The sequence below is a fragment of the Mus pahari genome, chromosome 4 (assembly GCF_900095145.1).
Source record: "Mus pahari chromosome 4, PAHARI_EIJ_v1.1, whole genome shotgun sequence".
NCBI classification, from domain to species: domain Eukaryota; kingdom Metazoa; phylum Chordata; class Mammalia; order Rodentia; family Muridae; genus Mus; species Mus pahari.
This window is the reverse complement of record NC_034593.1, coordinates 78,614,922-78,628,494: the sequence shown is the minus strand read 5'-3', so window position 1 is coordinate 78,628,494 and position 13,573 is coordinate 78,614,922. Positions and strand designations below refer to the sequence as shown.

Genomic DNA, 13,573 nt, shown 5'->3' with positions numbered 1-13,573 from the left:
TATCTGAGGGGGGCTGTCTGAGGGGGAGATGTCTGAGGGGTGTTGTCTGAGGGGGAGATGTCTGAGGGGGGTATCTGAGAGGGAAGGTCTCGGGGGGCTGTCTGAAGGGGAGATGTCTAAGGGGGGTTGCCTGAGGGGGGTTATCTGAGGGGGCTGTCTGAGGGGATACTCACGATCAGTTTCTTCCTGGACCTGCTCATTGACCTGGCTCACAATGGCCTGCAGGTCATTCCAGCTCAGGAAGCCTCTGTGTGTTCCTTGAAGCTGCTGAACCTTCACCAGGGCATCAAAGTAACTAGCAACAAAGAAGAGAAGTGATGTGAGCAGTCACGAGTGGGGTGAGCACACAGTCACTAAGTGGAGTAAGCTCTGAGTTGGTTCCTCCCTGGGATGCCATAATTTCTAGGGTCTCTTTTCCCTTCACAGACCGTTCCAAGCCCCCTTCCTGTGTGGAACATGGAGACCTTCAAGCATCAGACCCCTTTTCCATCCATGTTCTTACCTCAGATCTCACCCACTCTCCAGGCGTCTAATGACTTAGGTTAATGAACCCCCCAAAGCATACTTCCATCCCTCACAGGCCCCGGGGCCTCCCAAGGATCTGCACCCAAATGCCAGTGGAGGTCTGAAACACCCCAGCCCGCATCATCTGAACTCCCAATCACCCTGGTCTGCCGCTGCGCCTCAGCCTGTCCCTTCTGGATGAACATCTGTTGAGTCATTTCCCTCTCGGTTCCCTCTGCCACCAAGCCCTGTCAGATCTGCTTTCAGAACACATTCACACGCTGCCACCTTCTTCCCACTCCTGCTGTTTCCTCCGTGGAACTAGCAGCATGCCTAAAGGCATCCCTGCTGCTCTGCCTGGGCCCCAGCCCTGTGGTGGGGTCTCAGCACAGCAGCCAGGATGATCTTGGAAAAGCAGGTCAGATGGGCTCCTTTCGTGCCAAACCGCCCACAGCTTCCTTCCTTGTCGGAGGACACAGGCTGGTTCCTGCTAGCCCACTCCTTCTCTGCCTCACTCTGTTTAGCTTCTCACTACTCTGGCTTCTTGGTAGCCTTTGTTTTTATTTTTATTTTTGCAACGCTGGGAGGCTAAACTCAGAGCCTCAGACATGCGAAGCAAGCACTCCACCACTGAGCTGCTTCCTGATGTTCTGTGAGTGCTTCTAGGACACTGTTCTGTCCTGAAGAGCATCATGGGACTAACTCTGGCTCCTTATGTCCTTCTCCACATGACATAAAAGCCATCTATAACTACATTATGTGGCTAAAAAACTGTTCCACATTCACCCTGTCCGGTTTTGTTTGGCCCATCCAGTAGCTGGTTCCATCCAATTATGACTCCTGCGTGTGTATATGCTTGGTTTGAGTCACTGTTTTCAACACCTAGAGTGGCACCTGGCAGTGTGTAGGCACTCAAAACATTTGCTCTGAAAAAAATGGAAATGAAGGGGGATGATCTTGTGCTCCCCAACTGGGGAAGAAACCCAGGAGGGGCAACTTCGAGCAGAACTGGGGGGCTGGAACTAAGACTGGACACCAGACAGTCTACCGTCTGCCCGGTGTCAGCATCTTCATGCTATCCCTTCACTTCTGACATGTGGGTCAAACTTTCTCACTCACCGTTGGGCATTTTCTTCTTCTACCTGGGCCAGGCCAGTTGCAGGGTTCGCCAGATTGTCCCAAAAGGCACAGACATCTCCAGCTTCCAGAGCGCGGTTAATCAGAGCCACGGCTGAGAGCATCTCCACAGCCACAAAGAGCTCCTCCTGGCCCAGCTCCTGTAGAGGATGTGAGGGGAGTGGGGACTGTGGGAGCCACCCTGCCCCTTTCCTGCTCCATTCCCAAGGGCCAGGGGCTCCATTCACTCCACACCACCATTCATGCTCAACACCTGAACTGCACCTAGACTGCACCTGGGCCGCACCTGAACCACATTCATCCACCCACAGTACTTATGTTCAACACCTGGGCCATACCTGGCCTGCACCTGGGTCATACTTGGGCCACATTCATTCACCCACAGTACTTATGTTCAACACCTGGGCCATACTTAGGCCACATTCATCCACCCACAGTACTCATGTTCAACACCTGGGCTATACCTGGCCTGCACCTGGGCCATACTTGGGCCACATTCATCCACCCACAGTACTCTTGCTCAACACTAAGGATGCATTCACTCACCAACATTTATACTCTATACCTGGGGATGTTTACTGTGAACACGATCATGAAGACATCACACACAGTATCATCTTACTTTCCATAACAAGCCACATGAGGTAGGGACCATTAATATCCCCTTCCCCCAGCCAAGCCTATCTCTAGGAACTTAGGTTAAATGGAGCTACAGAGCCCACACTCAAAATGTGACTTCTGCCAGCAGCCTTCTGGTCCCCGTGTCCCATCAAGAACTGCATTAAACTACTTGTAGGGATGAGTGCCTGTGGTCCCATACTCAGGAGGCAGAGGCAGGAAAATCAGGAGTTCAAGGCCATCCTCATCTATATAACGAAGTTAACAAGTTCAAGGCCAGCATGAGCTATGTGAGATGATGTCTGAAAAAGCCAAAAAGGATGAGGTGGGCTAAGGGGGAGAATCAGATAGACAGAGACAGAACTGCACAAGGCCCTAGGCAGAGAAGACCAAGTGGCTATCTCATGCTACGCTACACACCATGAGGCCCTGGCTCTATTTCCCAACCCTCTTCTCTTCATCACCCCTTAGGCTGCCTCCTCTGTCTGGTGCACTCTACCTGCATTCAACAAGGAGAGCTGCAAAGGACAGTAATGACTGCTGAGACTTGGCAAGGCGCTTCTCTAGGCACATACGCCAACTCACGAAGTCCTTGGAGCAATCCCGTGAGATTGCTACCATTTATGAGGTAGAGAAAGTAAGCAGACTGCCAGTGTCACATGCCATACTTAAACTCTCAGGTTCACAGCCCTCAGCTGTCAACCCTTGCGTTCCTGTCACACGGCTGCTGTCACCATGCCCTTGCTGTGTGCAGGTCGTGTCCACAGTAAATGTTCTATGGAGGGAGTCACTGTACAGTCTCTTCCAGGAAGCCTTCCCAGACTTCCTCCAACACTGCTTGCTCTATTTTCCTGGTCCTTGCTGTAAAGCCATCTTCAGCCTACATCATTTTCTCTCCGCCTCTGCCTGACCGGCTGGGTGCACTCTAACTCCTGCAGCCAACAGGGATGACCCTAAGGAGAGCTCACGCCTCGCTATCAGAGAGCCGTGTGGGCAGGAGTTAGGTGGGGCAGGCAGCCTGGTGGTTAAAGCACATCCTGCCAGTCAGCTGAGCCCCCAGCTCTCACCTCTGCACCAGGAAACCAGCACTCACCTTAGTAGGGCTGTTGCTGGCACAGTGTGTGCAGCAGCACTGGCTGCCATGATCTCTATCATTTCTAACATCCTGGTTTCTGGCCATCCAAGGACCAGCTATCCCTACCCAGCAGCTGCCTGGGATGCCCAGAGCTTACCCCCTGTTGCTGCTTCTGGAGGAGCGCCAGCTCCTGCTGGTAAAAAGCAGAGGCAAAGGGGTAGACTCGGGGCAACTGGGCTTCAGGGCACATGAGCTCCTTCACGGTGTCGGCGGCCACTCCCCTCTGGATGGCTTTGTTGATCCTCCACACAGCCTGGAGCACTGCAGAGGAGGACAGACAGCAAGAAGCCACACGGGCTGAGGGGTCCTGTTATCTCCACTGTCCTTACCAACTAGGCTCTGCTGGGGCCTCTGAGGGAAATGGCTTTGTGGCGCGTCTAGAGAGCCATTCTGCTAGATTCAAAATGCATTCCTAAATGTTCTGCAGGAAAGGAGGATGGGGCACTTTAAATGAGAAGCTCTGTGTAAGGCAGTGTGGAAGGCCCGGGAGCTGCATACGTAGCTCAGAAGGCAGCAGAAAGCGGCTGTCACAGCAGAGGCGAGTTCCTAAGGCAGCGAGAACAAGATTGACAGGTGGCAATGGCACAGAACTAAGATGAAGTGAGTCAAGGGGCTCTGGGGACCAAACCCTAGTGACAGTGAGAGAAATACAGAGCCAGCTCTGTTTTAGCTCCATTTGCACCACAGCAGGTGGAGGAGGCTAAGAGCAGCCACGGCACACAGTGTGGTTAAGAGTTTATACATCCTGGGGCCAGTCAAATACCAGCAGAAATGGACACTGCTCAGAGGAGCACGCACATGGGAAGAGGAACAAGGAGATGAAAAGACACAGTGGCTAGTTCTAGAAGCAGCCCCGCCCCAGCGCTATGGCAGTGTTGAGGGGGAGGGATTCTGACTGAGGGCAAGCAGACAACTTTACTGACGCCTTAGAGACAGCGCTGGAGATGGCTCGCCAGCTCCTGACAGGTGAAGTGTGGGGGAAATGAGGTCCAGAGGCCAGGGGCTGGGAAGGAATCAAGGAAGAACAAGGGGGACCAGGCAGTGGTGGTGCACACTTTTCATACCAGCACTTGGAGACAGGATCTCTGGGAGTTCAAGGCCAGCCTGGTCGGTCTACGGGCCTAGTTCTAGGACAGCCAGGGCTACACAGAGAAACAACCCTGTCTAGAAAAACATGACAAACAAACAAAAGAAAAGAAAAAAAGAAAAGAAAACCCAAAGTGTGGGATAAAGAGTGAAGGAGCCAGGGCTGGAAAGACAGCTCAGCAGCCCAGAGCACTTGATGCTCTTCCAGAGGAGAGGATATAGCTCCCAGCACCCACATGGTGGCTCAAAGCCATCTGTAACTTCAGTTCCAGGGATCCGATACCATCTTCTGGCCTCCGTGGGCACTGCAGGCATACAGTGCGCAGACATACATGCAAGCAAATCACTTATAGACATAAATACAAAAAAGCAAATACATCCTCCTCCCACCGCCTACAGGGTATCTCTGTGCTGCCTTGGCCATCCTTAAACTCAGAGAGCCACCTGCCTTTACCTCCCAAGTGCTGGGATTAAAGGCATGGACCACCACCACCCAAATAAATCTTTAAAAAAAAAAAAAAAAAAAGAGTGGATGAGCCAGTTGGGTAATGGGAGCACTAAGCTAACAGTGTCACTTGTGCTCCAGGCCAACTTGAGCTACATAGTAAGATCTTATCTCAAAAAAAAAAAAAAACAAAAAAACAAAAAAACAAAAAAACAAAACAAAACCAAAACCAAAACCTAACCAAGAACAGAGAGACGAAGCTGTATGACTGAGAGATCTGCGCCAAGATCACCCAGGCACTCAGGAATGAAGTGGGCTCACAGGACTCTGAATTGGAACGTGTTCTTTCCTTACCTGAGAAATCACATTTTAGAAGCCAAAGAAATATAAACAGGCATAAGCAAAATTAGAAGCCAAGTCCCCAGAAGGAGCCTAGTCCCGATTGGCAACAAGATGTCATGATCTTCCCTTCGATGTGTCCCTCCAGGGTGTGCAGAGGACAGAGGGCATGAAGGGTAAAGTTCCTTGTCGGGCTTGGAGCTGGATGGGAGTTTGCATTGTCCAATACATATGCCAGGAAATGGCCAAGATACACGGGCGGGGCCAGCAGCCCCCACCTGGAGATGACTTACTCGCTTGCTCTTCATCGCCCTTCTCATTGGCTGCAGCCACACCAGCCTGGATCTCCTCCTTTTCTAGAAGTCTCACCAGGCCCAGCTCCTGCAAGAGGGCAGAGGTGCAGGAGGAGAGAGTTCCCAGGTCATGAATGAGTATTAGGACCTGCCGGTCCTCAGTCCCACCTCTCCCTTCAGGTAGGAGGACCTGGCCTACCTATCTCTAGCACTCTAATTGTTGTTTTTTTTTTTAAATTAATTAATTTATTTATTTATTATTTGTAAGTACACTGTAGCTGTCTTCAGACACTCCAGAAGAGGGAGTCAGATCTTGTTACGGGTGGTTGTGAGCCACTATGTGGTTGCTGGGATTTGAACTCTGGACCTTTGGAAGAGCAGCCGGGTGCTCTTACCCACTGAGCCATCTCACCAGCCCTCTAATTGGTTCTTAACCCTGCATACATCTAAAATAACAACAGTCAAAATGTAAGCATAAGTAATACCAAACATCAAGCCACAGCATTAAGGGCTGGAGAGTCGGCTTCCTGGCTAAAGTGCTTACCACAGAAGTAAGAGGGCTAGGGTTTGAATCTCAAGAACCCTTAGAAATCTTGGAGCTGGTGAGATGGCTCAGTGGGTAAGAGCACCCGACTGCTCTTCCGAAGGTCCAGAGTTCAAATCCCAGCAACCACATGGTGGCTCACANCCANCCGTAACAAGATCTGACNCCCTCTTCTGGAGTGTCTGAAGACAGCTACAGTGTACTTACATATAATAAATAAATAAATCTTTAAAAAAAAAAAAAAAAAGAAAGAAATCTTGCCTGTAATCGTAGCTTCAAATTCAAGAGACAAGACTCCCGGATTGAGCTGCCTAGTGAGACTAGGCACACTGGTGAGCTCCGGGTTCAGTTAAGAGAACCTGCCTCCGTGAATAAGGCGGAGGAGTGCCTGGGGATGACTCCTGACACCAACTTTGGAGCCCCCTATATACATGTTCACACATTTGCCCTCCCTCATGTGCACACAACTATAGACATACACCCACACCATGGACACATACACACAAAAAAATGTGGGAGAGGGGTCATAGCATTGAAACTAAAATTGATAAATCAAGATCCCAGTTCAGCAATGGGAAGCATATTGTTACCCAGTGGAATGGCTGGTCCTTCCATCTCCCTCTGAGGGACTCTAAGCAGACCCAGACAGCCCGCCTGGTCCACAAGGCTTTGCGCAGTGACTCAGTCATTTAGATATGGAGTCAGTGATGACATGCACGTAAGAGGCCATTTCCCACCCTACGGGGAAACAGGTGCTGGCCAGAGCGGACCTGTGATTTCTGCTCTCTGTCTGAAGTCAGCTGTTCCAGGTACCAGTCAGCAAAGGCTCCTCTCACCCCTCGTAGGGCCAGGACAGGGTCGTGAAGGGCCTCAAGCAAGGCCCCAGGGTTCTGCCTCTCCAGAGCATCATCAACAACTTCCAGAGCCCCCTGAACTGAAAGAGAAAATCTCCAAGCGTGCGGCAGCTTACCCCTATGAACCCCAGCCACTCCTGGAAATCTGCCTTCTTTGGACCTCCTAAAAGTCGCTTCTGTCCTTGACCTCTGACACAGAGCACCATGTGGGCCAGCCTCTATCTTCCTCTTGCTCTTCACAGTCCTCCTGTCTCACTGTCCCAGACCCCGAGAACACTCTGACCCGATCAGACAAACGAGTCCTCAGTGGGAGCCTTCAGGCTGCTCCTCTGCCCACTGCCTTCCCTACCCCATCGACCCTCATCCTCCCTTCTTTGCTTTCTTCCTCTTTCCTGTCCTTTTGAGAAAGTCCCGCAATGTGGCCCTGCGAGGTCTTGAACTCTGAATCTTCCTGCCGTGGCCTCCTGACTGCTGGGATTACAGGTATTATTCACAGCTACACTCCCTTCCTGAAGGCCCTGAATCCCAATCTCCCCCGCCAGCCCCGGGAGCTGAAAGCCTTGCCCATTAGCCTCTGTCTTAATAGCTCTCCGTCCCCACAGGCTCTCTCTGGAAAGAACCTCTGCCGAGGCCAGAGAGCAGGACACAGCGTCCCTGGCCTCTGATCTTTCCCTAGGGCAGGCTCTGGTTCACATAAGGCCACGGGGCTGAGTAGAGCATCCCAGGCTCTCCCAGTCATCTCTTACCGTTGGCCAGGTTGATGTGGCCCTGGATCTCTGCCTGGGTGAGGCAGGACTCATAGATGTCCTGTTCCGGACCATCGTCCTGCGAAAGCGAGATGGAGAGAGACTGGCGGGGGACAGCGCCATCTCTTCCTCCCTATCCTTGTCACTTCTGCAGAGCGACAGCCAGGCCAAGACCAGCCTGCTGAGGACCGAGGAGGGTGTGGGGTCTACCCCAGACACCAACGATTAAGCCAGTCGGCCTGTAGACCCTGCAGTCTGATCTCAGAGCTCATGTTTCCTTCCAGACTCACTTCAGCTGCCTGAGGCTCATCCCTCCAGCCTGCTCCCTCACAGAGATCACCCTCCAGCTCCTCTGCTCCTTCTCGACGGTCCCCCGAGGCAGGACAAACCGCAGTCCTAGTTCCGCTTGAGACTCCCCAGGCCTCTCAACTTCCAGGCCCCTACAACCCAAGGTTTCTCCTTACGTGGTTCCTGGCATTGGCCGCCTTCTCCATCTTGGCTAGGGCCAGCAGCTCTTGGTAGACAGCTGCCAGAGGTTCCCGAAGATTCCCCAGGAGAGCATTGGGATTCTGCAAGGCCACCAGAGTGTCTTCTACCACCCCTCGCTCCACGGCATCATTGATGGCCAGAATAGCTGCGTGGACTAGGAAGGGTAGCAAGGTCAGGAAGCCAGAAGGGACCCAGACCAGAGCACAGTTGGCCGTAGCGCCAGGGAGCTTGACCCCCTTGCCTATGGATGAGGTGCCAGAGCCCACCCAAGGGCTATGAGCTTACAATGGCGACCCCCTCCCCTCCACGCTGCCCCATGCTCCCACATCCTACCCTGGGGCAGAGTCCAACCCTACCTGCAGCCTCATCAGCTGAAAACTCATTGGCCAGGATGCCCCCGATCTTGCTGAAGGCCGGTAACTGGAGGCCATATTTGGCCAGTTCCGAGGCGATGTTGGTGAGTTCCTCCGCTGCAATGACACCAGAGATGCTCTTCATTAGGCCCAGAAGCCCCAAGCCCCTGCTTAGTGTATGGACCAGGGGAAGGAGCTGGCTTACCTGTGAATTTCACTTTCCCATACAGGTCATGGATCTGTGGGGCCAATCCCAGCCGGAAGAGGAAGAGACTGGGAAGAACAGAAGGTATTAGGACGCACAGGGATGTACTACCCACCACACCTTGACCACGGGTGTGTAAAATGACAATGGCGACCCAGAGGCGGAGAGCACTTAGCAGTTGCCCTCCAGGCACTCCAGTGCATGGGAGCAGCCAGCCGAGACAAGAGCCGCAGAAGGAAGGAGATGCCATGCAAGTCTCTGTAGCTGTAACGGCCCCACAGAGGGCACACTGCCGCAGAAGTCACAGCGGAGACAAGAGGAAGATTACAGCAAACAGAGCCACTGAGGCCAGGAATGGAGGCAAAGAAGGGCCCCGGGAAGGGAAGGCGTGAAGAGGTGACACTGCGGACCCGGGATCTGGCCATTCCCATTCTGTGATTTGGCCAACTGTAATGCCTGCCTATGAATAGAACCAAGTAGCCTCCTGTGCTGGCACTAAGTGGCTTGCACACGATGCTCCTGATGGGCCCTGGTTCTGACTCATTCACGTCCCAGTCACAGCTTTTTCCTGCTGTTCCTTCATTTGCAAGGCTCACACACACAGGTGCTCACGAGCATGCGGATCTAAAAATCTCACCCTCCCCAAAACTGCTCACTCAGCTACTGCCCTCCCTCCTCCTTTCTACAGCATTGGTCGCTCTTGGCTGATCCATGTAGAGGAGCCTGGCTGACGAGTCAGGCTGTCTCACCTGAGAGCGTGAATACAGTAGATCACCCGAGGCATGTTCTTTTTGTCATAGATGTCTGTGGTCTCTGGGAGGAAGATCTAGAGGAGAAACCAGACAGTTGCTGCACATTGGGAAGGACAGCACAGAGGAGGGCTGTGCACTACGGCTTCCAAGCTGGCCTAGGGAAGGAGGATCAAGCCGAACAATGCATCCCTCTCCAACCAGAGCTGGGAGTGCCTGCAGCCCAGGCTTCTAAGTCAGTTCCTATAACCATTCCCATTCAGACTGATGTCAAAAAAAGACTAAGTAAGCCAAGACACAGCCAGTTACATAGTCACAGAGTGTTCAGGGTCAGCTGACCACTAGATGGGACTTCGGGAGCTACAGGATGCCGGCTATAGTCTCCTGTAGGGAAATCAGGTCCCAGGTACCTGAGTGAGTCTAGTTCTTGACCTGAGATTCTCATCACCTAGATAATGCACTGGGCTGTGCGCTTAGGCAGGGCTGAACAAGGCATGCATTGCTATGACCCACAAAGGCACCAAGCACGCCACGCTGTTTTCAAGCCAGGGGCCTCCGATCTGTAAAAGCCTCTAAGAAATGAACCCTAGGGCTGGAGAGATGGCTCAGTGGTTAAGAGCACTTGCCATTCTTCCAAAGGAAGAAGTTCAACCAAAGGATCCAGGTTCAATTCCCAGCACCCACGTGGCAGCTCACAACTGTCTGTAACTCCAGTCCCAGGGATCTGACACCCTCACAGAGACACATATGTAGGCAGAAAACCAATATACATAAAAGTAAAAATAAATCAATCAATCATAAAACATTATTTTTAGAGAGAGAGAGAGAGAGAGAGAGAGAGAGAGAGAGAGAGAGAGAGAGAGCTGAAACATAAGCTTAGTACATCCTATGTTATAGTCAGCTTAACAAGGGACCAAAGCTAGAGAGCCGTCCCACTTATACCAACACAGCATACGCCCACCACTGCTGCTGTCTTCCACCAAAATGTTTCTTTCTCTTAAAAATAAAATAAAATAAAATAAAATGGGGCTAGAGAGGTGGCTCAGTTCTTAAGAACACTGGCCACTCTTCCAGAGTTCAATTCCCAGCAACCACATGGTGGCTTACAGCCATCTGTAATGCAGTCTGGTGCCCTCTTCTGGCATGCAGGTGTACATGCAGATAGAACACACAAAAATAAATAAATCTTTTTTTTTTTAAACTTGAGGATTATTTCTCTTATGTGTAAAAGTGTCTTGCTTATGTGTATTTATGTGTAGCACATGCCTGCCTGGTGCCTAGAGAGGTTAGATGAGGGAATAGGGGTCCCTGGAACTGGAGTTCCAGATGGTTATGAACCAAGTGGATCCTCTGCAAATACAGTAAGTGCACTTAACCTTCAAGCCCTCTCTCCAGCTGCCCTTTCACTATTTTTTGTTTTGTTTTGTTTTTGAAACAGGGTTTCTCTGTGTAGCCCTGGCTGTCCTGGAATTCACTCTGTAGATCAGGCTGGCCTCAGAATCAGAAATCCTCCTGCCTCTGCCTCCCAAGTGCTGGGATTAAAGGCGTGCGCCACCACGCCCAGTACCCTTTCATTTTCAAGTCCTACCATGTGACCAACTGCCGTCCACTCTGTTGGTAACCCAGGCCCTGCCTGGAAACGCTCAACCCTCCTGCCCCTGAATACAGAGCAGCACCACTAAGCTCAGCCTTTGCTCACTTATGTAAAACTGGGAGGAGCCCAGGGTCTCCCGCCGGAGCAGACCCTCTATCACTGAGCTGTGTCCACAACCCGAGACTGATTGCTTTTCCTTTTTTTTTTTTTTTTTCTTAAATCTGTATGGGTGTTTTGCCTGTGTTGTTTGTGTACCATGTGTGTGTCTGGTGCCCACGGAGAGTAGAAGACAGCACTGGATCCCCTGTGACTGGAATTACAGATGGTCATAAGCCACTGAATGAGTGCTGGGAATTGAACCCAGGTTCTGAAAAAGCAGCCAGTGCTCTAAACCACTGAGTCATCTCTCCAGCTCCTCTCTTTTTCTTTTTTCTTTTAGTTTTTAATTTAATTTTATTTTAAATTTTAAAATAATTATTTATTTATGTGTGTAAGTGCACGTCTGCCGGCTTGTCTATACGAGCACCATTTGCATGTCAGTGTCCACTGAGGACAGAAGGGGGGCACTGGATACTATGAAACCGGAGCTGCAGACAGTTGTGAGCAACCTGACATAGAGGCTGGGAACTGAACCTGGGACCCTCTGCAAGACCAGCCACATTCTTAACCTACCTACCTTCCTTACTTCATTTTTTGGGGGGGTGGGGTAGGGAGGTACAGTGGGAGTGGTCTCTCTCTCTCTAGCCCTGTTTGCTGTGTGCTTTGCAAGAGTGCAGGAACAGGGCAGTGTATCCTGCTCACAGTCCCCACACTTCACTAAGACCCCAACCTCCATGACGACACTGAAAAAGATCTCAGATGGGCTAGAGTGAGGCAAACCACGAGGAAAGGTGGGAAGATTTCCATGGACTGGTAACCACTGTATGCATCTGGGGCTCACACCCACGGGGAAATCGGAACCACCCCCCCAGCGTACCTGTTCTGGTTGTCCTCCCACTAGGAAGAGGCAAATCCAGGCACTCATCTGTAAAGCTGCCCCACCCCCACAGGATGAGTCCTGGACCAGAACTCATTGTGTAGACCAGACTGGCTTTGAGCTCACAAAGATCTGCCTGCTTCTGCCTCCCAAGAGCTGGGATTAAAGATGTGTGCCATCAGGACAACCTTTCTTCTTTTGTTGAGAAAGGGTATAATATATATATATATATATATATATATATATATATATATATATATACATATATATAAAATGCAGGCTGGTCTCAAACTCTTGACTCCATTGTCTTAGCTTCCCAAGTGCTGAGATGACAGGCTTGCACCGTCACACCCAGCGACACGGGAATGGATGTCACAGGTCAACTTGTAGGAGTGGCGCCTGGGGATTGAACTTACGTTGTCAGGTCTAGCAGCAAGCTCCTTTACCTTCGGAGCCATCTTACCTCATCCTTTTACGGGGAAGAAACACAAGGGCCCATATACAGTAGAATCCTGCCAAGCCTTAATTAATTTGTATAGTGCTTTACAAAGGGAATTTACATAGGCTATGCAATTCTCCTACCAACACTGTAGTTGAGAATCACTATACCTACATTATAGATAAGAAACAATTGGGATTCACAGAGGAAAATGAAGTATAACATGAGTACTGTAGGGTCTTCAGCCCAAGGCTTCAGCCTGGGGATATGGTAGGCTCTTGCTTTATTCTGCAGTTCTGGTGGGAAGATGCCTGGCTAGCCCGAGCCCCATCTACATTACACAGGAGTGCCACATGACAGTACTGATGTGCCTCAGTCCGGGAGACCTTCCCTCCTTTCATCCACAGGGAGTGACCACAGAGCCCCAGGAACTCTTCTCTTAGATCACATGGAGTCTTACCGAAGGCAGACCGATGTGGGCTACCGCAGAGAGCCAAAAGTTGATGTTGTCTGTGTGCCGGAAATGCAAGCCAGTCGCCTGAAAGGGAGGAAAGAGGCAAAGTTTCTACCGGTCTCAGGACTCCCTATGGGAGGGGCCCGGATGCCAGCTTAAGGGGGGGGAGAAGGGTAAGAGGAGCCAACAGACCCTCTCCCGTGGACTCTCTGCCCCACGGAACAGAAATGGTGATCTGGCTGGACAGTGGGAAGGCAGGCACAGAGAGGGTAGAGCAGTAATGCTTCCAAGCTGGCGCAGGACAAGAGGCTCAGGCTAGCTAGAGCATGGAGAAGAGACTGGGGGCTGGAGAGATCGCTCAGTGGTTGAGAGCACTGACTGCTCTTCCAGTCCTGAGTTCAAATCCCAGCAACCACATGGTGGCTCACAACCATCTGTAATGGGATCTGACGCTCTCTTCTGGTGCAACCGAAGACAGCTACAGTGTACTTACGTATAATTATAAATAAATCTTAAAATAAAAAGAGAGAGAGAGAAGAGACAAGCAAGGTCCTTCAGGGTGGCAAAGCCCACGAGCCTTGGAGTGTGCAGTGTAACTAGAAAAACCTCCAGG

The 13,573-nt window shown here is 51.2% G+C and overlaps 1 protein-coding gene across 1 annotated transcript in view; it reads right to left on the bottom strand.

Annotated features, from left to right (window-relative positions):
* Window positions 1-13,573, bottom strand: part of Iqgap3 (IQ motif containing GTPase activating protein 3) — a 41,082-nt gene that overhangs the window by 22,572 nt on the left and 4,937 nt on the right. The window contains exons 4-14 of the mRNA XM_021195448.2: window positions 12,967-13,044; window positions 9,498-9,574; window positions 8,749-8,816; window positions 8,547-8,660; window positions 8,166-8,344; window positions 7,702-7,780; window positions 6,872-7,035; window positions 5,558-5,645; window positions 3,492-3,655; window positions 1,624-1,781; window positions 174-295 (exon numbers count right to left, since the gene is read on the bottom strand). Coding sequence (XP_021051107.1) covers window positions 174-295; window positions 1,624-1,781; window positions 3,492-3,655; window positions 5,558-5,645; window positions 6,872-7,035; window positions 7,702-7,780; window positions 8,166-8,344; window positions 8,547-8,660; window positions 8,749-8,816; window positions 9,498-9,574; window positions 12,967-13,044 — 1,291 coding nt within the window. The remainder of the gene's footprint in view (window positions 1-173; window positions 296-1,623; window positions 1,782-3,491; window positions 3,656-5,557; window positions 5,646-6,871; window positions 7,036-7,701; window positions 7,781-8,165; window positions 8,345-8,546; window positions 8,661-8,748; window positions 8,817-9,497; window positions 9,575-12,966; window positions 13,045-13,573) is intronic.